The sequence below is a fragment of the Phascolarctos cinereus genome, unplaced genomic scaffold (assembly GCF_003287225.1).
Source record: "Phascolarctos cinereus isolate Bilbo 61053 unplaced genomic scaffold, phaCin_HiC Scaffold_2;HRSCAF=192, whole genome shotgun sequence".
Taxonomy (NCBI): domain Eukaryota; kingdom Metazoa; phylum Chordata; class Mammalia; order Diprotodontia; family Phascolarctidae; genus Phascolarctos; species Phascolarctos cinereus.
The window spans coordinates 369,662,730-369,690,588 of record NW_027555625.1 but is presented as its reverse complement, the minus strand read 5'-3'; the positions used below and the strand labels follow the sequence as shown (position 1 = coordinate 369,690,588).

General features: G+C 38.9%; 1 protein-coding gene across 2 annotated transcripts; it reads left to right on the top strand.

The window, feature by feature from the left end:
- The first annotated feature begins 497 nt into the window (after nt 1–497).
- Nucleotides 498–26,996, top strand: LOC110220942 (alpha-1-antichymotrypsin-like). Of its 2 annotated transcripts, XM_021005234.2 has the most exons (6): nt 498–803; nt 9,280–9,979; nt 11,093–11,363; nt 20,568–20,733; nt 23,449–23,530; nt 26,227–26,297. In XM_021005234.2, exons 2-5 carry the CDS (start codon nt 9,331–9,333, stop codon nt 23,482–23,484), a joined length of 1,122 nt encoding a protein of 373 aa, XP_020860893.1. In that variant the 5' UTR covers nt 498–803; nt 9,280–9,330; the 3' UTR covers nt 23,485–23,530; nt 26,227–26,297. The 2 variants fall into 2 exon arrangements, with proteins under 2 accessions (XP_020860893.1, XP_020860892.1); XM_021005233.2 differs by lacking the exon at nt 23,449–23,530 and having other exon boundaries at nt 519–803; nt 26,227–26,996.
- Nucleotides 26,997–27,859: the final 863 nt, after the last annotated feature.

The following is a 27,859-nucleotide window of genomic DNA, read 5'->3' as shown; positions in this document are numbered from 1 at the left end:
TATCTTTTTTCTTTTGAATAAGGTATATCCAGGGAATTTAGCCAATATGTTTTCTAAAGATCCCTTCCAAACCTGACATTCCATTATCTATGATTTCTAGCTAAGTCCTAGAAAGTGGTAGATATATAAGGCCAATGATTGAGTGTAGAGACATAGATATAGAATCTTGCCTTGGCTTTAGGAATCTCTAGACATTTAGGTCTGCCTATCCTTTATCTGTGAGCTTGAATATGAATTTGGGGACTCCAAAATCAAGGGTAAAAGAGAGGCACAGAAGTTAGAGGCCAACTTGGAAACAAGCTTCTACTCCCCCTTCTGTGGTAGATAAAGGTCTCAGTAACACTAAACAAAGGGGTATAGAAAAGGGAAAGTAAGAATTTTGCCTGGGAACCAACTCCCTATCTCTAGCCTTAGACACTTTGCTGGCTAAAACTGTTCTTATCTCCTTCAGTATACACTGTGTTCCCCATTGGTCAAAATGTAGCCTCCGAGATTTTACGTCTAAGGCATTTCTTACAGTATATGAAGGACATACTAATTAGATTCTTCTGGGTTGGGGTCCTGACTGGAGTTTGCTTTGGTTGGGCCTGTTAATGTACCTTTGAATAAGACTAGTTGTGGCCCCAAACCAAAGACAAAAATCAGTACTCTGGTGGGAGGTGGGGACAAGCTCCTCCTGGGAATCCTGGTTAGTCCAAGGCTCGGAGGGAGCTGGTACCGTGGGATATCTGATATCAGTGCGCACCTGCACAATACCTCAACACCATCAGCTGTCATCCAACTCCATCTGCTCCAAGGACTGTGTAAGTACAAACTGTGGATACCCACTTGAGGGACTGAAGTAGGTTTATGGAATTTAAAAGGAGGGGCTGTGAGGCTTAGATTTTCCTGAAAATGTATTAGGAATTGACTTTGAATAGATGGGAAGTGAGTACATTCTATCTGGGCCTATAATTTATGTCTTGTTCATGTCTCAGTACTTGCCCCTGTGCCTAACAAATACAATATAGAGAGAAAAAAAGGATCCATGGGATCGGTATATATTTGTAAATGTTTGAGTACGCATGTTCCCAAGAGATATCTCTGTCAGCATGTATGCTATAAGATACCAGCTTTTGTTAGCCTTACCTTAAACAACAATTTTTATCAGATAGTTGAGCCGTAAGTCTACACCACTAGCGCTTTGTATCTTGAGAACTAGAATGAAAGCCAGGCTGTTTTTTATGTTTAGTTACATTTTTAGGGCACTGGATCTGAGGGTAAACAGTAGGAAAAGTAGTCCTTTGTCTTAATTTTGGTATTCTGGAGAACCTCACTACTAACACAGACTGGTTCTAATTAATCCATGTGCTTTCCCCTTTCTTTGCCTATTCATCACACCAATTAGCTATCTAGCCTTGAGCAAGTCACCCTCTGACCCTCAGGTTTCTTATCTGTGAGATGAAGGGACTGAAGTAGACTGTCTATCTAAGATTCCATGTTCTGACATTCTATGTTGTAAGGACCCTTCCAGCTTTAACATTCTATGATTCTATGCATGCATTTGCAGTAAGAACAATCTTGGGTATTTGTGTGACTGAACTGCCAGGAAAAATCAATTTAATCAATTTAATAATATATGTGCACTGGCTCTGTAGAGGCAGACAAGTGGTATAGTGGATGGTGCTGGATTTGGAGTCAGGAAGGCCTGAGTTCACATTCAGTCTCAGACACTTACTAGCTCTGTGACATGGAGAAAACCTTCTTCATGTTTAGTTTTTTAATGTTGGGATATAAAGAAAGGTTAACCCCCCCCCCCAAAAAAAAAAACCCAGTCCCTACTCTCAAGTAACTCACAGTCAATTCCTAATTCCAATTCCTTGCTCAACTGATTATATTTAGTGTTCTGGGTAAGTTATTGTTAATAATGTCTTTTGCCTTTGGAAATATCATATTCCATACTTTCCACTTCTATAGTGTAATAGTTCCTAAATCTTGTACAATCCTGACTATAGATCTTTCTTTCTTTCTTTTTCTTTCTTTCTTTCCTTCTTTCTTTCCTTCTTTCTTTCTTTTTCTTTCTTTCTTTCCTTCTTTCTTTCCTTCTTTCTTTCTTTTTCTTTCTTTCTTTCCTTCTTTCTTTCCTTCTTTCTTTCTTTCTTTCTTTCTTTCTTTCTTTCTTTCTTTCTTTCTTTCTTTCTTTCTTTCTTTCTTTCTTTCTTTCTTCCTTCCTTCCTTCCTTCCTTCCTTCCTTCCTTCCTTCCTTCCTTCCTTCCTTCCTTCTTTCTGATTACAGTATTTTTTCTTTGGCCTGGAAGTTCTGGGTTTTGGCTATGACATTCCTAGGAGTTTTCATTTGGGAGATTTCTTTCAGGTGAACAGGGAATTCCTTCTATTTTTACTTTGCCCTTTTTCTTTCATGATTTCTTGAAATAAGGATCTTGAAAAGGCTCTTTTTTTTTTTCACCATGGCTTTTAGGTTGTCCAACAATTCTTAAATTATCTCTCCTTGAACTATTTTCTAGGTCAGTTCTTTTTAGTATGAGATACTTTATATTTTCTTCCATTTTTCAATCTTTTTGACTTAGTTTCAATGTTTCTTCTCTGACAGAGTCATTAACTTCTGTTTGGTGCATTCTAATTTTCAGGGAGTCTATTATATGGATAATATTTTGTAACTTTTTGGCTAAACCAATAATTCTGTTTCCCAGTCTCTCCTCCATAGCTTTCAGTTCTTTTTCCAATCCTTTCCTTTATTGTTTTAGTTTCATTCATAATACCATTTCAATTTTTTTTAAAAAAGCTTTTGCATCACTTCTTCTAGGAGTTATAATTTATCTTATGGACAAACTGTGTTTTTCTTTAAAATACACAAGTACTTTGTAAGTGATAATGCAAATGTAAACTGTTGTGAATTGTAATTCCTTACCCTTCTCTACATATGTATGAGGTGAGTCACTATACTGGTAACAATGTGTAAACCTTAACACAGAAATGAAATCAGCAAATTAGATACCTAGACCAAGAAAACCATTGACTTTTTGAACACTGTCCTAAACTTGAGCAATCCCAATGACATAATAATTTCTATGCTACGTGTGCTATGCTATGTGTCCAGTTTTATTCCATGAATATAGGCAGATAATGTTTATAGAGATCATATCTTCCCATCCAAAACTCATGACACATGGTCTTGAAAAAAGGTTATCCTTTTACAAAGCCATGTTACGTTTTCTTTTCTTAAAATCAGAGCTGCCCCAGAAACTCTGGTACAAAAACTCTGATACAAAGGGATGCTCTACTTTTAAAATAGTGGACAAAGCCAAAGTCAAGGAAAGAGCTGGAGGCTGGATCTTGGAGCAAGAGATGACATCACTGAGAGAGAATGGGAATGTTCATCTGAGACAGGGATGCAGTAGTCAGAAAAGGTCTTTGGTACTCCTCCCCGAATACATTTGTGACTTTAGAGCTTTGCTAAGGAGCAGTGCAGTATATGGAATGAGCTCTAGGCTTGGAGTCAGAAGCCTTGGGCTTGAGTCTTAGCTGTGATGCTTCCTAGATCTGTGACATGTTCCTTGAAAGAATGGAAGTGATTCAGAGAGGAAAGGATAGCAGAGTATTTTTCTAGATATCTAGAAGTTGGAACAATAGAAGGATGTGGCACAGAGAATTAAGGGGGAAAGAAGGATATTTGGAGCAAAGTAATAAGGCTTTCCTGTAGCAGAATGGACTGGACTATTTCTGAAGGCAACAGCTTAAAATGTTCTAAGGAATGATAAGGTGGAACCATCATCAAGTAAGAGGTCAGCCATAAAAGGCCAAAGGAAGAAGAACAAAGTAGAGATGACTGGTACTTCCCTCCCTATAAGGAACAGAGAGGTAGCTCTTCATCAACCTGATACAAGCAGAAGAAAAGTTCGTTGTCTGTCTGGGATGTGGATCTGGGATGTGACAGGGGACCTCCTTTGATTTGTCAAATCTAATAACAACTACCCTCTCCTGGTGATTCATGTAAAACCAAATGAGGCTGCACAAAGGGACTGAGAGAATTGCTGAGGATTATTAAATTCTTGGGGAAAATAATCCTAGAGACAGAGATTTAGCCAAGAGGAATCAAGGAGCATTTGTTAAGTACCTACACTGCGCCAGGCACTGTGCTAAGGGCTGAGAATAAAAGAAAGGGGGAAAAAAGTCCTGCTGTCAAGATTAAAGAGGACTGAGAAAGGCTTCTTACAGAAGTTGGAATTTTAGCTGAGTGTTAAAGGGGGTTAGGAAGCTAGGAAGCAGAGATGAGGAGGAAGAGTTCCAGGTATGGGAGACAACCAGTGAAAGGCATACATTCAAGAGATGGGGTGTCATGTAGAAAGAACAGAAAGAAGGAGCACATTGTAGGATAAAATAATAATACTAATAGTATTTATGTATCATTTTAACATTTGTAAAGTGTATAGAGTAAAGTGTAAGAACAGTGGAAAGATAAGAAGAGGCCATTTTGTAAAGGGCTTTAAAAGTCGATCAGGACATTTCATCCTGGAGATAATAGGGAGACACTGGAGTTAATTGAATAGGTTAGTGATGTGGTCACTACACTTTAGGAAGACCACTTTGATATCTGAGTCAAGAAAGGGCTGGAGTGGGGAGATACTTGAGGTAGGGAGGCCAGTTTTAGAAGGCAATTCCAATAGCCCAGGTATGAGGTGAGGAGGATATACACTAGGGTGGTAGCACTGTCAGAGGACAGAAGAGTCTTATTTATATGAGAAATGTAAAGAATTTGTACTTGACTAGGGGACAAAGAGGGGGAAAGGAGGAGCCAGGACATCATGATACATTGTAAGCAGAGAAAGCAAAGCCCAGAGTCTGCTAGCACACAACAGACAGTAAGCTACAGATATCTATGGGGGGACTAGCATGGGCCCCCCTTCTCCAGAAAGAAAAAGATCTATTCTCTTTTTATCCACCTGCATCTACTTCCTCCTTTTTTACCTTTTCCCCAATGGACAATGGAATGCAGGGGAAGCAAGCCACAATGCTTCCCCTTCCTTCTCCAGCACTGAGAATCGGGACCCCTTTCAAACTGTTACCTCTTTAAATGGTCTTTTTAGGTCTTCTTGTTATAGGTATGACACTGTATTAAAACCAGATACCTATTTAGATCTGTGCTAATTCTGCTTGCTTGTATTTATGCAGCAAGACTGGGAAGGAAAGTAGGAAACTTAGATGGATGGTCTAAGTTATTGAACATTTGTATATCCAACTTGGAGTTGCCCCTAAGAGCTGGTTGGGGACAAGGTTTGAAAGCCACACACGTTTAATAGGGAGGAGACTCTGTGTGTGTGTGTGTGTGTGTGTGTGTGTGTGTGTGTTGTGTGTGTGTGTGTGTCTGAGAGAGAGAGAGAGAGAGAGAGAGAGAGAGAGAGAGAGAGAGAGAGAGAGAGGCAGACAGACAGATAGACAGAGACTTGGATTCAGAGAGACAGAGACAGAGCCAGAGCCAGAGTAAGAGAGACAGAGAGAGGCAGACAGACAAAGAGCCAGATGGAGATGAGAGAGTCAGAGAGACAGAAACAGAGTGCAATTTTGGGGATCAGATACTTCTTCCACATGCTTATTAATAACTTTGGTGGTTAAATGAGGAGGGAGAGGGGTGGCAATTTCCCATTTCCCAATAAGGACATAATCTTCACTAGACTGGAAAAAGTCATGCCTTAGAAGGTAATGAGCTACTAGGGATGCTCTGCTCGTGCAAAGCGGAAGAGGAGTGAGTTCCTTGGACATTCTTAGAGTTCAAACGAAGGAGTGAGTGATTGTACTGTTCCGCTTACCAGCACCACCTAGCTGTTATATACAAATGCACAAAATGTGGGGAATAAACAGGATGACCTTAAAGTCTTAATGCAAGGAGGCAAATTTAGCCTCTGTTATCTGTTAGACTTGGTGGGATGGGAATTGTGACTGTAATATGAAAGTGAAATAATAAATTAAAAATTATGGCAGATTAGCATTATTAAGGTCGTATAATCACATAAGGAAAAGGAATAACCAGAAAGAACCTGGTAAAGAACACTTGGCTAGGGATCACTGAAGGTGGCAGAGGTGATATGTATACAGATTATCTGAACAAAATTAGATGAGAAATTTGGGAAACCGAATAGAATTACAAATCTAGCAATGAAGTGAAATACAGTCACAAAAGGGAAATTCTGCTGCCACTCTCTTTTCTTCCAAAAGCAGAGAAATTGAAAAGATGTGACTTGTCTTAATGCTAACTTTATCCTTCCAAGGTACAGGAAGCAACAAGGAAACTGATTCTGACCAAGGAGGAACTTGTTGAAGTAGAAATGACAGGAATCTTAGGGGATGGGCTCACTGTCAGAACTGATGATAGAAAAGAACAGGAAGTCTGGACATTGCAGATTGTGCACCCTAGATTCTGAAAGGTTAGATTTCCCAGGGCTGAGGGAAAGGATAAAGAGGATCCGAAGGCTTCGTGTTTTGCAAGGGAAATTAGCTCAATTCTGAAGATAAAATCAGAAGTGGTTTCCATATGGAAGAAAATGAGAGTTGTTGGAAGACTGATGTGACTTTATAGGTAAGAGAAAGCTAGGTGATGCAGTGGGTAGAAGGCTGGGCCTGGAGAAAGGAAGACTTGAGTTCAAATCTTGCCTCAGATACTAACTCTATGACCTTGGGCAAGTCACACAATCTTTGCTGGGCTCTGTTTCCTCAACTATAAAAGAGGGATAATAATAACACCTATCTCCCAGGGTTATTGTGAGGATGAAATGAGAAAAATATTTGTAAAGTACTCAGCACAGTTTCTGGCACATAGTAAGCAGTGTGCAAATATTGTTATTGTTCCTGTATTATTATTATTGTTGCTATTATGACATTGAGCAAATTGAATTTTTAAAAGGTATATGTGGAAGATGGAAGCAAGGGAAAATAAATGAGAATGAATACAATGTTTTATAAGAATAGAGGGGAAGCTAGGTGGCACAGTGGATAGAGCTCTGGCCCTGGAGTCAGAAGGACCTGGGTTCAAATCCAGCCTCAAACACTTGACACTTATATGGCTGTGTGACCCTGGGCAAGTCACTTAATCCTGATTGCCTCACCAAAAAGAAAAGAAAAAGTGTCAAAGTCCAGAATGAACTTAAGTTGATGATAAATGCTAAGGACAAGAAAAAGAGTTGTTTGTTATTCTTGGGGTTATATTGGGAACAGCAGGAAGATCAAAGAAGGGACAGGACTGCTACTTACGATAGATGGGGTCATAATTGTGGCTGACCTTGGGAACTTGGAGAAGTAAACTATTCTTTTGCTTCTGTTTTCTCTTTGTTCTCTACTGTCTTTTTTGTTTCTTTGTATCCCTAGCATTTATCATGGGGCCTGGCACACAGTACGTATTTAATAAATGTTTATTGACTGACACATTTACTAGCTGGTAATTATCAGCACTCACTTCAAACTTTTGAACTTCAATTTCCTCATCTATAAAGTGAAGGTATTGGACAAGATAATCTGTAAAATCCCTTCCAACTCTAAAATTATGTGTTCTAACATTCCAGGTTAATAGATCCCTTATAACTCTAATATTCAATGTTCTAAAGCCCCTAAAATGGTTTTATGGTACCTCACAGCTATTATTCTGTCTAATGCTTACTTTGATCTTTAAAAATGAAAGACCAAAAAAAAAAATAGAAAGAAAGACTCATAGCACACGTGGTCTCCCACCTGACCCCAGACTTCCTTTGTCTTGGGATTCCATAGAGCCATTTTTGCTCTGTCACACTTTCCTTTAAGCTGAATCCACTTACTGAGGGATAGGGACCTCATAGCAAAGTGAGAAGAAAAGCCTGGGGGATGAAGGCTAAATTGGAATCAAACTTCTTCTACCTGCCCTCTTTTCCAGGCCTAGAGACGAACAAAGATTTTGACACAGAGATCACAGTCCCTCACAAGAGAAAGAGACAATTTTGCCTAGAGAATCATTTCCTTATCTCTAGTGGAAGTTCATTTTGGATGTTGCCCTGACCTCCCACACCCCAACAAATCATCTCCACCATTGGGGAAAAAAAAAAGCTTTCCATTGACCCTGCTGCTCCCTCTGTCCACTCTGAATTGCTAAAAATTTTATTAAGTACCTACTATGTGCTAGGCACTGTGCTAAGTACTGAGGGTACAAAAAGAGGCAAAAGATAGGCCCTGTCCTCATAGAACTTACAATCTAATGGATTTTTCTCTCCTATTTATCTACTTTACCTCACTGCCAAATTTTAAAATAAGTAGTTAGTTGTTCCTACCGTTTCCACATCCTTATTACTCATTGATTCCTCAAGCCTATCTGTCCTGGATTACCGGTGACCTTCTCATTGCCAAATCCATCAGACATTTCAGTCTTTATCTTCCCAACAATCAGAGGTCCAAAAAACTTTTAGCCTGGAAGAGACCTTAGAATCAAAAGACATAGAATGTTATTAGTAGGAAGGACCTAATCTGATGCCATCTTTTTCTTTTTTTAAAATGAGGTCTAGAAATGAGAAGTGACTTGCCTAAGGTTACGTAGTAAGGAATAGATCCAGGACTAAAATCCAGGTCTTCTGATACCAAAGCTAAGGCCACGGTGGTTGATACTTTTACACATTGACTCCTTCTTGAAGCTGTTTCCTTCCTTGGCTTCTGGAATACTGCAGACCATTCATGGTCTTCCTCCTTCTTTACCTCCTCTTCCTCCACCCATCTCCTACATGTAGGTGTCCCCAGACATGTCTATATGTTCTTAGATGTTTCATTCCTTCTCATGGCTTTGATTATTACCACTTGCAGGAATGACTCTCATGTTCCTGTTTCTAACCCTAAGCTTTCCCAGAGTTTCAGGTTCATTTATTTTTTCTTATAAGACTAGTTTTCAGAGATGTTACAGTGAAATTCATATTCAGTTCAATTCACTGAACATATGATATGCCTACATTGTAAAGGATATTATATGAGGTGCTGGCAGAAATGTAAATTTTATTTATTCTATGAGATATAAAGTTTAAACAAGACATGGTCTCTGCCTCCATAGGGCTCACAATCTAGTAGGATAATATATGATAAACGCATTAGAGAAATGCAAAATAAAGTGTTGGGTGAGATCTGAGAAAGAAAGAGCATTAGTAAGGGATGAGATTGGGGAAGACTTTTTGGAGAAAGTATCAGCTGGACTTTAAAGGGTGGGAAGGAGCTCAACAGTCAAGTGGGGAGGGGTAGGGAAAGACATTCCAGACATGACCTCTCATCTACTTTTTCTCTCAGGTTATTCTACTCTCCTGGTCCTTGTTCTTTACAGAATAAGAACGAGAAGCAATGAAATTCAAGTTTTTCCTCTTTCTGTTACTCATCAGCCTCCAGGCTACTGGGGGCTGTCGTGTTTCTCCCCATCGAACAGGGAAAAGTGGCTCTGATTTTTCTTTCCGAGGTAGTCACAGTAGCAAAGATGCCTCACTCAACTGCAAGATAATAGAAAAAAACACTAACTTTGCATTCACTCTGTACAAGCAGTTGGTCTCTCAAGCCTCTGATTTGAATGTTTTGTTTTCACCACTGAGTGTCTCCATGATCCTGTCCCTGCTGACTCTTGGGGTCCACTCTACCACTCGCACTCAGATCCTTGTGGGTCTGGGTTTCAATCTCAAGGAAATTCAGGAGGATGCAATCCACAAGTTCTTTCAGAATCTGGTTCTCAATCTCAACATGCCCAATCCTGAGCTCCAACTAAGCATGGGGAGTGCACTGTTTGTTGAGGAGAGGCTCAGGCTGCTGGAAGAGTTCTCACAAAATGTGAAGACCATGTACATGTCAGAAGTTCTCTCCATTGACTTCCAGTATCCTGCCAGGGCCAAGAAGCGTATTAATGAGTACATATCAGAGCAAACCCAAAAGAAAATGGAGGGTTTGGTCAAAGATGTTGATTCTAGCACTACGATGATTCTAGTGAATTACATCTTCTTTAAAGGTAAGAGCTTTGGGTCTGGATGGGTGGTAGGGTAGCTACAGAGAAAGGATTGAGTATTAATAATCTTAAGATTACTAAAGAAATTTAAAAAGGAAGTCTGAATTCCTTCAAATCCATATGCATAGGAATATGTTTTTAATAGTTTCAGATCCACACACACACACAAAAGAAATTTGCCAGTTTTACACAATACCCCTCCATGTGTTTTAGCATCTTATAGTAGAAAGAACACTGGAGTTTACCTCAAAAGACAAAAGTTAGAATCCATGCTCTGATATTTATTAGCTCCCTAGTTGTGTGATCCGGGTTGTTGTGAGGAAGGTGCTTTGTAAAATTTACCTCAGGAAAACAGTTGAGTTCTTTCATGCTATTTTTATGGCTAAGTAGAGACACATGGATTAGATAGTGATACAATTAGGTAGATGTGCAATCAGAGCACATTGGTCACTTAGGAGGAAGGTCCCTAATGGAATGCCTCAGGCATATCCCCTTGGACCTGCACTTTACAATTATTTATCATTCATGTCAAAATGGCAGTTAACACAAAGCTTGGAGGTATAGCTAGCACATTGAATGGCAGACTTTGGATGAACAAGGGACTGAATTGAATAAACTTTTATTAAATATGGATTAACATAAAGTCCTATACTCAAAGTATAATGCCTATAAAAATAGGCTTCAAACTCCCATTTTACTAATACAGAGAAGGGCTGATATGTTTAGACAAGAGTTCCTATAGAAAAGAATCTGGCCACCTGGATTGTAAACTCAAGATGAGTCAACAGCATGACACAACTGTAAAAAAGTGTTAACACTATCCTGGGCCACTTTAAGAGAGTGATTACATGTAGAAAAGGGGAGGAAGCAGGGCTGCAAAGCTCCTTACTCTGGTCAGGTCACATTTGAAGTACTGTGTTCGATGCTGTGTGGTGCATTTTAGGAAAGATTCTGTATGACACAACCTTAATGCTATAAGCTCTTTGGGAAAATGCTGCTCAGAAAAAAAAATTAATGTAAAACTGCTCTGACTCAAACTTTCTTTTTCACAGAAGAAAATGTTTTTGACTCTTGGGCAAAGTTCTCCCTTTTACTTTTTTATTGTTTGATCTTTAGCTTCATGGGAGAGAAACTTTGATCCTAAAAGGACTAGAGAGGACAACTTCATTGTGTCAGAAAAAACAATGGTGAAGGTCCCCATGATGATCCATGAAAACATACACTATTACTTCCGGGATAGGAGCCTCTCCTGTGGTGTGCTACAAATAGCTTATGCATCAAATGAGACAGCCTTGTTTGTTCTTCCTGACCAAGGGCAGATGAAACGTGTGGAGGCTGCCCTAACTCAAAAAGTTATGAAACGGTGGCTCAAGGGACTCAAGAAGAGGTAACTGTTCAGATCATTTTCGGATCAGCAAATTGTGAAATTCTACTTCAATTCGTACTAGCTCATTGAGTCTTCATTCCTGTGCTGAGATCTGTCACATGGAGGTTCAGCCATAAAGTCATGAATGGGTTGGGAGGAACCTTAGGACATAGAATGTTACAGTTAGAAAAGAACTTAGAATATGAAATTCTAGGCCACAAATCATAAAATATTAAATCTGTGGGAGTCATTAGACCATAGAATGTCAGAACATCAAATCATAGAATATTATAAGTGGATGAGGTCCTAGAGCTCATGTAGTCTCAAACTTTGGTTTGGTATCTGATATTTCCCCTGCAGGAAGAAGAAAAGGATTTGCCAAAGCTTATGCTTTTTACCAATGAACTAGACTTTGATGAAATAATCGTGTTAATTTTTACCATATTGTTTTGCCAAAAAAAAAATTAGGACTTCCAAAATACCTTCTTGTTTGCGCCTCATTAAGATGAACTTTGACTTGAGCATCTCAAAACTCAGAAAGATAAGATGGGGTAGTAGCAAGAACAAAGGATGAGTATAGACCAAAACTTATGTGATATGTGTGAAGTATTGCTGGTATTGTCATCATTGCAGCTTTTATTAATAAGGTATCAGTAAACTTGACCCAACACCAATTTTGCCACCATGGGCAAATCACTTTACTTCTCTCAGTCTCAGTTTCCCTATTTGTAAAGTGAGGAGAAAAATACTCAACTTAGCTATCTCAAATAATAATAATAATAATTGACATTTATGCAGCACTTAAAAGTTTGCAAAGCATTTTACACGTTTCTTCATGTGAATCTCACAATAATCTGTCAACTAGTTAATAAAGATTTTATGCTGATGTTCATTGGAGGAGGAAACAGAGGCCCAGAGCGGTTAAATGAATTGTCCTTCACCACACAGGTGGTGTCAGAGGCAGAATTTGAAACCAGGAATTTCAGTCACGCACATTATCTACTACTACAGCTGTTTTTCCAAGGGGAGTTATGCTGACAAAGGAGATAAAAGCTAATAAAATTTTAAACAAATGCGGGTTAATATTATCATCATATCTTCCATCAGTTTGTCATCAAAGGTTTACTAAGTGCCTGCCATGTGCAAGAGCTCTGCTAAGAGCTGGGAGTACAAAGAGAGACAACAGGAAAACAACAACAAAAGCTACCTACTCTCAAGGAATTCACAACTACCCACCCACAAATGAAAATGTACAAAACAATTTTTTTAAGTATTTCATTTGCTTTAAAATTAGAATCTTTCATTCTTGTTATCTTGCTAATAGATGCTAATTCTAAGGAAGACAGAATTCAGTACATATGAACATAAAAGAGCAGACAATGGAATGACTTGCTGATTGTACTTCCTTCCTTTTGGCCAATGGACATGAAGTTTTAGGTCTTCTGCTTTCCTACACAGACAGTGAAAAACTCAACCCTATGTAAAGCCATCAGAATCTATACAGAGTTAGGTGCACGAAAGTACATAACACTAAATATGGTAAAAACTGGAGAAACTGGAGAGAGTTAAGACAATAGAAGTAGGAGAAGAGAACTGATGTGGGGAACCTTTATAGAGAATGTGGTTCATTGATAAGTAGAGATGAGAATTTCTGGGCACTCCTTTGGAAATGGGGAACACAGACATATGGAATGATCTGACTGCAGTTAAAGAACCTCTTTACCAAGAAATAAGGAACAAAAAAGAGTGGACTAGGATGATCATTGGCCCAGACTTCATTTGGGTTGCAACTCTATTCTTTCCAGTCTGCTATTCATCCTTCCTTATTGATGAAAAATTCTTCTCATTGTTCACTTTACTTTTGAATGATGAAGTTATTATGAAGGAAAGTGAAAAAACATTTTTTTAGCTATTCTGCTTTTAGTGGAGAGAGAGAGAGAGAGAGAGAGAGAGAGAGAGAGAGAGAGAGAGAGAGAGAATGTTCCAGCAGAAGTCCCTCCTTAATACTATATGATACTTCCAATTCCTCATTACCACTTTCTTTCTTGGTCTTTGCAATCTTAGATCTCCTAGTTTCCCACTAAAATTACACTTTCATCACCAATGACCTCCTTATAACCAAACACAATGACCTTTCTTTCAGTCTTTGTATTCCTTGTCTTCTCTGTAGCTTTTGACATTTTTGAGCATCCTCTTCTAATGGATGATTTTTCCTCCTTTAGGCTCAGAGTGACCACACCATCCTGTTTTCCTTTTCACCTCTCTATATGGTCTTCATTCTCTCTCTCTCTCTCTCTCTCCCTCTCTCTCTCTCTCTCTCTCTCTCTCTCTCTCTCTCTATCTCCCTCTCTCTGTCTCTCTCTCTCTCTCTCCCTCTCTCCCTCTCTCTCTCTCTCTCTCTCTCTCTCTCTCTCTCTCCCTCTCTCTCTCTCCTCTCTCTCTCTCTCTCTCTCTCTCTCTCTCTCCTCTCTCTCTCTCTTCTCTCTCCCTCCTCTCTCTCTCTCTCTCCCTCTCTCTCTCTCTCTCTCTCTCTCTCTCTATCTCCCTCTCTCTTCTCTCTCTCTCTCTCTCCCTCTCTCTCTCTCTCTCTCCCCCTCTCTTTTAACATGGAAGCTACCCAAGTTTTTATCCTTAGCTCTCCCTTCTTCTCTTGATACATATTCCCTTGATGATTCCATTGAAAAACTGATAGGTTTCACTCCTTAAAGTACTGCCATAGTTTCAGTGTTATTCAGCTTTCTGGATGGTGTATATGCATCTATATTCATCTTCTTTAGCAAGTATTATAAGCTGAATTTGCAGTTAGCTAGTCCTACCGACCTCTTGAAAACACCATCCAACTTGGCACGGGTGAGAAAACGCTAATAAATTTCTCCATAGTCTAGATTTCTCAGTGACCTGTCACTTCAAAGCTAGGACCTCCATTTTGTGAACAGGGCAATATGTCTTACTATCACTAAGGCCTCTGCTGGAAAATATGGCTGATTTCATGTGGCCATCATTCACCTGGCTCGAGACTGCTCCCAATAATACTAAGATTAAAACTATATGCAAGATAAAAAGCTTTTTGGGTCAATATTAGCCAATATAGTATCTGTAAATACATGTCTGCCAATACATGCTCTGTGAAAAGGTATTTAGTTTGAATTCTGCCTCCAAAGGAGGCTTCTCAGTGCTTTACAGATGACTTAGTCTCCATTTTACTGGTAGAGTACCTCTGTTCACCGTAGTGGAATAATATTTGCTCTAAAGCCATACTACTATCTGAGTTTGTCAAACATGTCTTCCATATATAGGCATGGATAGAAGAAACATCTTTGACCTATAGGGTGTGAACTTAGCATCAGTTATGCATTATTTTGCTAGGAAAAGTCTTTCCTTGATAGTATATATAGGTAAAACCCCAAATGTATTTTCAGACCTAAATCTCATTTTTTTTTCTATTGAGTCATCCTTTCCATTCATCAATGCCACAAATTTATTGCATAATTCCTCCCTTTCAGATACAGGATTGTGAGCCAATTTCCAGGTAGCTCTCATTACCTAGCTTTTGTTCAGGTATTTTTGAATGCTTGAAGGAGTTGGGTAATTCACAGTGTATCCTGAATGGGATGCTCTTACCTTTGCTCCCATATATATTTTTCTAGTCTCCTAACTTTCTCTCTGATCTTCAAGAATGCTCTAATAGCTTTCTCTGTACATGTAGGATCTATTGCATATATCAGTAGTCCTTTATGAATATAAACTTTCATGAATTGATAATATTTTTCAAGTGCCACACTCATCTGTTCATTGTGTTGATCCATAATGTTAATATCAACTCAATAACCAGAGAGCAATAATCTCACTGACCAAATAAGTGGATCAATTTCAACAATGCAAAATAGAAATAATAATAACTGTGCCACCACAGTTATCATCAAATTATCAGCAAGGCAGCACAGATGATATAGATATAGCTATATAGATGATAATTAGAAAGTACTTGCTGTTCTCTTAGGCCTAGGTCCAAATTGAGATTCTTACAAGACCATTAAAACAAAAACATAAGCAATAGTTTAAGAAATTCTATCTGAACAAAATTGAGCAGAAGAACAAGAAAAAATACAAGCATACTCCGAATCAAAGACAAGCCCCCCCCCCAAAAAAAAGTCATCCCAGATAAGATTACCATTTTTTAATACCAAAGAGTGTCTCTGTGGAGGGCAGAGTTAGCCTAGCAGTACTGAATTCCTTTTCCCTTCAGAAAAGAATTGGAGCTAAATTATTTTTAGACTCTGACTATCTCCTTCCTTGGAGGTGGTTCACCATATGGTCTTTTATTCAGTCAGAGCCCTCTTCTCCATGGTGCTCTCATCTCTGGAGATTTAGTCAGTCACACCATTTTCAAAATTAGCTTGTTTTTAGTTTAGTTGAAGGGCTTTGAGTCAACGTGGTCCCTCTCCCTGCTATTTTATGTATTTTATAACAGACAGAAAGTTATTAACACAACCACAATAACTCACAGCCGCTAGTTGAGAAAATCTCTAACTTTTAGACAGATATTTTGCTCTCTGTCCTAATTTAAATTTTGAGTTCTTTCAGAGGACCCCTGGTTTCTTTATATTTGAGTCAAAATAAAGGACTAGGAAATACCTAGGTAAAAAAAGTGAACAAGAGGTATTGCTGTGCCTATAACTAGACAGGTTTGAGAACAGGATGCTGGAAAGGAAGTAGAACTTTTGGTCCTTTCAGGGACCTTCGCCTTGAAGAAGGTGAGTATAACTGGTAGCTTCAGTGGGAGCTCTCGGTTCTAACAAAGAACTCACTTGCTTGCTGTTGACCCACTTTGATCATTTCCTTCTAAGTCACAGCTCAACACTCTTTTCTGTTTCTTCTTTCACTTGTCACACCTTTGCTGTGTATTCTTTCCAGTTCAGCTTTCAAGGCCTTGCATAGGACTGTCAGCACTGTCTCCCCTAATAGGACTGCTGCTTAGTTAATGTCCCTTCCTTTTATTCCACTCCACTGTCTGTGTCCCTTTAAAACCTCTTGAGCATAATTCATTTCCACCTTCCCATTCAGAGATTTCAATTGTTCTCATTGCTCTCAGGGCTGAGAGTGAATGCTTGTACCTTTAAAGTCCAGGATTCCAGTTAATTTTCAAGCCTTTGTTATGTCCTTCATTTCCATGGCTATCCACTACCACCAAAATTTTATCTCCATTCATGCCCTCTTTTCTGAGCTCTAGACCTCAAGCCTCAACTGCCTTTAGAACATTTCTGTCCCGCCTTCACCTTCAACTTAACATGACCAAGACTGAACTCATTATTTTCCTCCTCCCCCATTCTGTTTTCACTACTTCCATCTATATCCCCACATCACTCAGTTCTTCATTTTGTAACCTTGCAATCATCATTATCTTTGACTTATTCCTTTTCCTCATCAATTCAATGCAATGAATTATCTAGTACTGTTGGATCCAGCTTTGCCATAACTTTTAGATCCATCTCCTCCTTTCTATTCGTATTTCAATACCTCTGGTATAAGCCCTCATTACTGCCTACTCAGACTATCATAGTAGTCATTTTCCAGGTCTTTTCACTTCTATTCTCTTCCTCTCTAATCTGTCCTTCGTACTACTCTCTGAATAATCTTTCTCACACATAAATTTGATCATGTCACTGCTTTAAAAATCTTCATTGTTTCTCTGTTGCCTACAAAGTTAAGCAAACTTCTTTGACAAACATTACTAGCCTCATATTAAAATGATACCACCCTGCCTTCCCAATATTATCTCATATCACTCCCACTCTACACACCCTATATTACATCCACACTAGTTAACTCTATACCTCTCTCCACTCCCAAAGAAACATTATGCACTCATGCCTTGTGAGTTTGCTTGGGTTAATCCCTATGCCCAAGTGCCCTCCCTCCTTATTCAACTATTGAATACTTACTGATCCTGTAAAGCCCAATTCTATTACCATCTTTTACAGAAAGTCTTTTCAGATGTCACTGTTTTGTATTGACTTTCCAGATCTATCCTCACAAAATACTTCATCGTGTGGCTTTTAAATGTGGATATTAGAAATTGTTACGCATTATAACCTTCTTTGATGTTGCCTTATCTCCCTACGAGATGATAAATTCCTTGAGGGCCGGGACTCTATCCCAATGTTCCAGCACAATACTTTACTATATCAGCGATTTAATTTTTGGGTGGAGGGGTAAGAGAGGGTAGTATTTCTATTCCAGCCACCTATTTATTTTTTATCTTGTTTTGTTTGAATAATATGCCCTTTCTTAACTGCTCTAATCATGAGTCACATCCTATCAAGTGTCAGGGGTATATATAAGGTTTAATTGTTCTCCTCAAATTAGGACCAGTAGTTTCCTTGTGCTTGGAATGTACTCTGTGATTTTTAAAAATAGATCTCTGGAGCTAGAGCTTTATTGCTGACTCCATTGTCCAATGGACATTGTTACCTGTGAATTATTCATCTTCTCCACTGATTAGCTTCTTTCTGTGTAGGCCCTGGTGTCTGGCAGACTCATCCTCTCTTCTTTGCTTTCAATTTAAATCCATCTTGATCAAACTTATAAGTTTTTAGGGAAATATAGTTTGCTGACCCTTAGTTGATATATTTTATTGCTGGCCAAATATCTATCATTTCTGTGTTTTAAGCCACAGTTCCAAAACCCAAATCTCCCTCTTCTGCATTGTCTTCTTAACCAGCTGTTCAGTTCCAACCTGCCTTTCTTTCTCGGAAAGCACTGGGACGAAAATGTTACCTGTTTTCAAAAAGTCTTCTGTTTCTTGCCCAGAATATTACAGTTTTTACCAGTAACTTCTAGACTACTCCTGGCAATATCATCAGAGCCCAAGTGAATCAGTTGAAGTCTGGTAAGTCCCAAGAAGCTGAGTCAGATGAGACGAAGATTGTATTTCTCTCCATTGTTCACGTCAGGTTCACATGTAGCCTACTCCTGTAGGGACCCTCTTTTTCTACTTACTGGATGGCCTGAAAAGGCCATTCATGGCATCTAGGTATCCTCATCATTCCTTGTTAGTGAATCTATGTCTTTCTTCTCAGAGATTCCAGCTCCAACTCCACTACAAAAGCCTTATAATCATTACATAGTTCCATGTGTTCCATGGTCATCCTTAACCTTCCTCTCTATGCCATATTCTTTCATTCTCAAACAACCTGAGGAATGTTAGCTCTCCCATTTCCCCCCTCAGGTTCTTTTTCTGAGACCCTGTTTTCTTTTCTTCTTTCTGGTTGCTCTTGAGGCGAAATGCTGTAGAAGTCCATGTTATCCCTGTTTTCTGTACCTGGGGCTCAGTTGTGGGGCACTACTGCATGGGTCTTTATACCCATATTGTAAGAAGCACTGCCCAGAGGTCCAAAGGACTGGGCCACCGTGCCCACTTCCTTTCTCCCAAAAAAACTTCTCACCTTATTAGGTAATTTGCTATCTCTCTAAAAGTAGGAGATCCTTGCATAACTGAAATGAAAGCAGAAGCTCACTTAAGTTGCTGTGTGCAAGGAGGTCTTCTGCAGAAATCTGATTCCAACTGCTTGTTTTTTCATCTCGCAGCTTATCACAGTGCTTCAGGTATATTCAGTTCCTGTCATATCTCTTTCTAGTCTCAGCATCTTCATTTCTCTGAGCCTTAATTTCCCATTGAAATTGGGAAATTACTATTTCTGATTATAAATCGATTGTGTAAACTGAACTCATTATCTTTCTTCCCAAAATCTCACCTCTTCCTAACTCTCTTATTATGTGGAAGGTATCACCATCCTCCAAGTCACCCAGGCTTTCAATTTAGGTGTCATTCTTAGCTCCTCACTCTCTCTTACCCCTTTTTCCTCCATGTATCTGGGCAATTAAAATAGGATGATGATTGGTCTCCTTTCCTTAAATCTCTCCCCACTCCAGCCCATCCTTTAATCAGCTGTCAAATTTATTTTCCCAAAGCACAAGTTTGACCATCTCTCCTCCCCCACCCCCCCATTCAATCAACTCCAGTGGCTCCCTATTGCCTCCAGAATCAAATATAGAATGCTTGGTTTGGCTCTTAAAGTCTTTCAGAACTTGGCTTCTTTGTACTTTTCTAGTCTTCTTACACCATATTCCCAGACTCCCAACCTCATTGCTCTGTGATTCAGTAACGCTGGCCCCCTCACTGTTCCTTGAAGATGACATCCCATCTCCCAACTCTGACCATTTTCACTGGCTTGGCCTCTTTGTTTTGACATCTCTTCCTCTTCATCATGGCCTCCTGGCTTCCTTGGTTTCCTTCAAGGCTCAGCTAACATCCTACTTTCTAAAAGAAAGTTTTCCCAGTCCCCCCTTAATCTTAGTGCCTTCTTTCTGAAAGGATCTCCAATTTACTACATATATACATATATATGTACTGTATTTTATCTATCTATTATAATTATATTAATATTAAAATCAATATATGATTATATTAGGAAATCTATGTCTATATTTATAAATTTTTTTACCTAGTAATGTGGATGCTGTCTCTTTCCTTGGACTGTGAGCTCCTTGAGAGCAGGGACTGTCTTTTGCCTTTCTGTGTGTTACCTGCATTTAACACAATGCCTAGCACACAGTAAGCACTTAATAAATGCTTCTTGACTTGACTTATTTCAGTTCTAACATTCTATGTCACAAAGACCCCTCTAGTTCTCATGTTCTGTGGATGTTGAAGTGAAGACCATGATGTAGAGCATTTGGAACATTTAGAAGGGGCTGCGCTCTTCAGGGAAAACTACTTTAAAAATAATGAGAGTGTCCAGTTGTGAGGCAAGGAAAAGTAGAGTTTAGAGGTAAAATTGACTGAGTTATACAGATGAGTCTTGGAAAACATGGTTTCTGGAATATAGTTTAAAGGAGAGATTTTGGTGAGAAGATAGTTGTCAAGGCCCTGCGTAGAGGGATTTATAAATGCTTTCTGAGTAGAATAAGGCAGACAAGACCATGACCTCATCCATAAACAAATGGTTACCTTGTGCCAAGAACACCAAACCAGAAGTTTAAAAACTTAGGTTCTAATCTTTGATATGCCATTAACTGTTGGCACCAACCTTGAGCAAATTATTTACTTCCTCTGGGCCTCAGTATTTGCACCTGTGAAATGACAGGGTTGAATAACAAGACCACTAAGGCTCTTCTGGTTTTCAATTTTATGCACGCATATGTGTATGATTTCTCTCTTCCCAGAACTATGGAGTTACGTATTCCAAAGTTGTCCCTTTCTGGCAAGTATGAGCTGCAGAAGATACTTCCAGCCCTGAAGATTACGAATGTCTTCTCTAAAGAGTCTGATCTCTCTGGCATCATTGATCTAAGCAACAAACCTAGCCATCTGACCCCTCAGATTAATCAAGTATGTTTGCAATTGTGCGGATTTCCATAATCGTGACATAGTTTCCTTTTTGACACCTGTGACTAAGTGTAGGTCAAGCAATTACTTCAGGTATAATGTCTGGAAGGTAATGATGAGAAAAAATTTGTGATATATAAAAATAATAACAAAAAAAATTCTAACATGGTCATAGGCTTCATTGAAAGGGAAGCTGGATGCTTTGGATTAAGGCAAAGATTCTGAATATTATGACATAAAGGTGGGAAGGGTAATTAATGTGTTGGATGACAGTCATAATATTAAAGGTTCTTAGAAAGCTAGAGTGATGGACCTATATAACACAATGGCATTTAATAGGAATAAATGTAAAGTTAAATGTAGGGGGAGTATGGTGGATGTGGAAAAGACTTCCAAGTTTTAGCGGAATTTTATCTTAATATGAGTCAACAGTCCAACATGGAGGCCAAAAACAGTCAAAATGACCTGAGGCTACAATATACATGGCATATAGAAAATAAGACGTGACCATGCTGCTGTGTTCTATCCTGGGCAGACCATAGCTGAAGTAGTTTGTTCATTTCTGGATGATGCATTTTAGCCATTGGACAATGAGAAACTGGAAAAACTCTAGGAGACAATCAAAATGGCCAGGGGATTGAAGACCATTATCAAATAAGTTGAAAGAAAATATTCAGCTTGAAGAAGAGAAGACGTAATGAGATATGAAAATTGTAATCAAGTATTTGAAGGGCTACCAAGTAGAATAAATATCAAACTTATTCTGAAAGGAAGAATTGGAAACAATGCATGGAAGTGACAAGGAGGTAGAAATAACAATAATGATGATAATAATAATAAAAGCAACTAACATTTATATAGTACTTTAAGGTTTGCTGCATATATGTTATCTCATTGGATCTAACAATAACCTTGTGAGGTAGGAGTTATTATTTCCATTTTACAGATGATAAAACTGAGGCAGAAAGGAGTTAAGTGTCTTGCCCAGGGTCACATAGTATCTGAGGCCAGATCTGAACTCAAGTCTTCCTGATGCCAAGTCCAACTCTCCTACAGCACCATTTAGATAAAAATTAGAGCTATTCAGGAGCTGCACGTATATTAAGTGCCCATCACTAGAAGTCTTTGAACAGTGGCTAGATAGCTATTTGTTTGTTATTTTGTAGAGGCTTTGCTATCTAGGTATGTGTTGAATTAAGTGACTTTTGAAGATTCTTCCAGCTGAGTCTGAATTTGTATGGAACGCATGTATTTGATGACCAGAATGCCAGAAAATTCTACTTTTCAGTTGTGATGTTAAGTTGCCTCTGTCACAGTGAAGGCTCAAAGCCTCAAAGACAGTATCATACAAGTGATGCAATTTTTAAACATTGGCCGGTTTTGCTTAGATCATTCCCTGAGCCAACGAAACATTTCCTATACATCGGTTCTGTCATTTCAAGAGCTACATGGTCGCTTTTGTTGCAAAGGTACATGCAGGTAAATGTCACAGTGAAGGTTATGGTCACCTTCTGTATTCTCTGTAGGTGAAATACCAACTGTTTCTCAGTCTGTGGGTCCTGATAATTATGCTGAGTCATCCTCTAGGTCCCTGAGTAAGGCAATGTAGTGTAGTCAAAAGAACACTAAATCCTAAGTCAGAAGATAAGACCTAGTTTTAAATGTAAGTTTTTTCTACTAACTGCACGACCTCAACCAAGAAATTTTCCCTCTCTGGGCTTCAATTGCCTCTACTGTAAAATGATTGATTAGATTAAATGAAACTGAGACCCAGGGAAGGGAAAATTTTTATTTTTTTAATTAATAAAAATCAATTTTCTGTCCCTCCCACTTTCTATCTCATTGAAAAAAAAGAAAAAGAAAAACAAATTCCTTATAACAAATGTTCACAGTCAAGCAAAACAAATTCCTTCATTGACTGTGAGTGAATATACACATACATACATATATGTGAATATATACAAGTGTATATATGTATGTGTATGCATTATATATAGTGAATCTCAATGGCTATCAAGATGTATTTTTCAATGGATATAGGACAATTAGGGAGAGCGGATGACTTGAGGGGAAAGAGAAACTCTGATCTGAACATTCATTTCATTGATTCACATATATACACAATTATATATGTATACATACACATATGCACACATACACACACATACATATATACATACACATACATGTATGTGCATACATATTTATGTACCTCCATTGCCTCTCTGTCAGGAGGTAGATAGGATGTTTCATCACTCTCTTCTGGAATTATGGATGGTCATTGCATTATCAGAGATCTTATAGCTTTTAAACTTGTTTGTTTTTACATTTTTCTTATTATATAAATTGTTCCTATGGTTCCATTCATTTCATTCTCCATCAGTTTATGCAATCCTTCAAAATTGTTCATTTTTATAATATTGATGTCACTATGTACATTTTTTTCTGTTTCTTCTAATTTCACTCCGCATTAATTAACATAAGTTCTTGCCATATCTCTTTGAAATCATCTATTTCTTCATTTCCCATACATTATATGAATAGTACATTTACATATATTACAATTCACACATTGAATTGGTAGCAAAACTGGAACTAGGATCTAGGTCTCCTTAGCATTGATTCGTTTTTCTCTTACAATACACTAGAAAGACTTAACTTCTTCTCTGATCCCCATATTCAAAGACTTTGATCTAATGCCCATTATTTTGTACATAGAATCAGAGAACCTCAGAGTTGAAAAAGGACCTCTGAGGTTATCTAACCCAACCCGGACTTCCACTAAAGTAAGGGTGTGAAGGTAAGCCTTAGTTCTCACAGAAGATTATGCTACAAGAGCATAAGCTCTGTCTGGCTTTCCAGAATATAAACCCGGCAAAGATTGTTGGCCAACCAATAATTGGTTACTTGTCTAATTAACCAGATTAACCAGTCTGGTAAAGCATGGAAGGAATGATCTCCAGAAAACCGGCCACCAGGTGAGACTTTTTTTCATTCCTAGAAATTCATGAAACCATCTATTAAGGTAGGTAGAGATTTTCATTCATTTATTTATTCGGTATTGATTAAGCACTTATTATGCTAGGTTTGGGGTACAAAGACAAATAATGAAACCATGTTCCCTGTCTAAACATTCTATTGGTGTGAGAGAGAAGGAACACAACACAGATAAGTAAATAAGGACAGAAGTAAGACATTAACAACAAGAGGGATCAGTACAGGTCTCCTGTAAGGAGTGACACTTGAAATAAGACTTCCAGGAAGCTAGTGAATCTACCAGGGGAAAATTAGGAGGGAGTCTAGGCCGAAGGGATGGGGGTGGAGTGGAAGGTAGAACAGTTGGACCTGAACATTAAGTAAACAAAGCAGAACAGCACAGAATAAGCTTGCAAAGCTTCCTGGTTGGAACCAGATAGGGACGAGGCTTGAATACCAAACTAAAGAGACTTTCTTTTATCCTATGAGGAATTTGGAACCAATGAAGATTTTTGAGCAGGGAAATGGTGCAGAATCATATTTTTAGTGCTGAAAGTGTCCTCTGAATCATTAAGTTCCAATGCATTTTACAGACAAGGAAATTGAGCCCCCAGAGAGGCTAAGGCTCAGACTTGCACGGGGTCATAGAGCCAACAAGTGACTGATGTATTATTCAAACTAGAGTCTCCTTTAACTTCAAGACCCAGACTGTACCCGCCATACCATGCCTCCCCTTGTATTTTAGAAATATTGATTTGGCAGCTGTGTGGAGAATAGGATCAGAAAGGGAAGAGGCAGGAGTCAGACCAATTAGGAGAACATTACACTAGTCCAGGTGAGAGGTGATAAGGCCCTGAACTAGGGTGGTGACCGCGTGAGTGGAGAAAAGGGGGTCGATATTGTGAAGGTAGAACTGGCAAGACTTGACAGCTCATTGACTATGGGGGAGAAGGAAAGGGAGAAGTCAAGTATTGTTCCATGATTGTGAATCTCAGTGGCTATAGGATGATGGTTCTTTTGACTGCTGTAGTACAGTTAGAAAGAGGGGATGGCTTGAGGGAAAGATAAACTCTGTTTTAGACGTGCTAACTTTGAGATTATTGGATCGTAGATTTAGATCTAGAAGGGGCTTCAGAGGCATTTAGTCCATCCTTTTCATTTTTCAGAGAGAACCTAGTCCAGGGAGCTTGCCCAAAATCCCACAGATAGTAAGAGTAAGAAGTGAGATTTGAACTCAGGTCCTCTAATTCCAGACCCCAATGTTCTTCTCCACTATCCCACACTATTGATGAGGCGTCCATTTAGAAAGATCCAATAGGTGGTTGAAGATGTGGGACTGGAACTTAGGAGATATAATAAATATAGATATAGGAAGGGAGAGCTAGAAAATTGGCCTAGAGTCAGGAAGAGTTGTCACCCTGAGTTCATATCTGGCTTTAGACACTTACTAGCTGTGTGACCCTGGGCAAGTCACTTAACCCTGTTTGCCTCAGTTCCCTCATCTGTAAAATGAGCTGGAGAAGGAAATGGCAAACCAGTTCAGTATCTTTGCCATGAAAACCCCGAATGATATCCCAAAGAGTCAGACACAACTGAAAAATGACTGAACAATAGATATGGGAATCATTTGAAGAGACATGATAGTTGAACTCATGGATTTTGATGTTATCAAGAGTTAGAAAAGGTAGAGAAGAGGGACAAGATATCCCTGTGGTAAATCTATACATAAAGGGCAGAACATGGGTGATGATCCTAGAAAGGAGACTTGGAAGCTGCCAGATAGGTAGGAAAGAACCAAAAGAAAGCAGCGTCAGGAGAGCTCAGAGAGCAGAAAGTTTCTAAAAAAGGGATCAGTTGTTCTCCCACCCCATTCAAATGCTGCAGAGAGGACAAAGAGGAAAACTGAGAAGAACTTATGGAATTTGGCGATTAAAATATCACTGGTCTACTTGGGGAAAGTAGTTTCAGTTGAGTGATGAGGCTGGAAGCCAGATTGGGGAGATTGAGAGAGGAATGAAAGGGTTAAAATGCATAGGCTAAATAGCCATTAGCTCCATGAACAAGTGTAACTTGTAAAATTGGGTTGAAATGCAGTATAACAGCAAAATAGGAGGGTTTTTCTTTCTTTTCAAAACTGCTAATAAGAACTCAGTATTTTATCATGATTTATCATCTCTACTAGTCTTCTCAATAACCCTCCTAGTGAGGTAGCTATTATTATCTCCATTTTACAGATATGGAAACCAAGGCTTGTCCAAAGTCACATAGCTGGTAAAAGACCAGGATTTCATAACTAAGTTCCTTGACTTCTCCATGTCCAATGAAATTTCTTATACCATGCTGTACTTCGTTTTGACTTTTTTTTAAAAAGAAAAGAAAAATCTATTCTTGATTCTAACTGTCCTTTGATGAGAGTTCTGCCATCTCCTGACATTTTCTCTTCAAAGGGATATGACTTCTTTTGCAAGTTCTGTTGTTTTCACTTCCACAGTGCTATTCTATATGTGTTTCTCCTTGCAGATTATGCACCAGACTGGATTCCAGATGGATGAATCAGGCCCACAAACTGTGAATACCAAGAGCCACGTCAGGATCAGGATGTCAGCTGCTCGACACAACATGATGGAATTCAACAGGCCTTTTCTGGTTATGATCCTTACTCAACCTAACCAAAGCATCCTTTTGCTTGGCAAAGTAGTCAACCCCAAGGAAGCAGAAGGGCTATCTGCTTCTTCCTCTTAAGCCTTTCCTCTAGAATGTAAAGGCAGCCACCTACCCACACCTATCTCCTGGGGGGAAGGGGCAGCAAGGGAGTGCAAGGGTAGACAGTTATACAGCTTGCTATGAATAAAGAGCAACGTGCAAATGCAAAATAATGGTGAAAGACTACTTTTCTATGACTCAATCAATTTCTTTTAAGCATTGGTGCGCTCTTTCTCAGCAACATAGTCAAATCATGCGGAAAATTACAACGGATCTCATTTCTACATGTTTTTTAATACCCACAAAGCGCCTCATGACAACCCCAGGAGGCAGGTGTTGCACAAATTATTATTCTCATCATCCAGATGAATGAAGGAACTCTAGATCAGAGAGGTGCAGGTGACTTTGCCAAAGATCTTTGGCAAAGCCAAGACTCCTGGTGTTCCTTCCACTATACCCTATTACCTCTCTGAAGGTTACAATTCACAGTCTCAGACTGTCAGACCTGAAAGGGACCTTAGGGAGGTCCCACTGGAATCTATTCATTCGGTAGGAAGTTGGGGCTCAGAGGGGGAAAGTGACTTGCCTAAGATCATAAAATAAAACATAAAATAAAACTTGCTGTTTCTCTATCATTTAATCACTAAAGGCTCCTCAAAGATAGAAATAAACACTAAGACAGAGATGGTAAATTTTAGAGAAAAAACATGTGTGGAAGATGGTTTAATAGCTTACTTAACACTTTGCAAAGCATTTTGCAAAAATTGTCTAGTTTGATTTCCATAACAACCACCAGATTAGGTAGATTAAGCAGGTGTTTATGTTACCCATTTTACAGATGAGACAACTGAGGTTGTGACTAATTGAAGAAGACAAATCTAGTAAGTGGCAGTGTAAGGATTTGAACTCCAGGCCTTTAATTCCAAAATATTCCTTTATACCACAGTTGTCACTAATTCTGTTGAATTTAAGAAGCTGCTAATATTAAAAAATCCTATTTTTGAGGTAGAGATTATATCTTCTTCATTTCATTGTCCCTTCAGTACAACAACACGGGGTTGGTGGTAGGTACATCTTTTTTTAAAGTTGAATGATCTGTGACACCTGGAATCACCTCTGAAACCTGGAGAGGTAGAGTGGGATATTGGAAATAGTGAAAAAGAGTAAATTTGAGGAAAAACTAAACTACTTGTGTTTAATATAAAAAAAAATAAACCATATTGCAAGCACTGAGTAAAGGTGTTTTTGCGGAGCTAGCTCATTCTAAGCAGGCAATCTTCTGGGGGGGGGAGGTTCTCTCGTTCTCCCTCTGAGTGTTAATCTGGCCATCTGCCCAGAAGTCAGTTTCCAAAGAGAGCAGCTAGTACTGACACCTTATAGACAGGTGCTTCTGTCTATAGACTGTAGGGGTCTGGAGGGGAGTTATGCATCTCTAAAGGAGGTGTTAAGC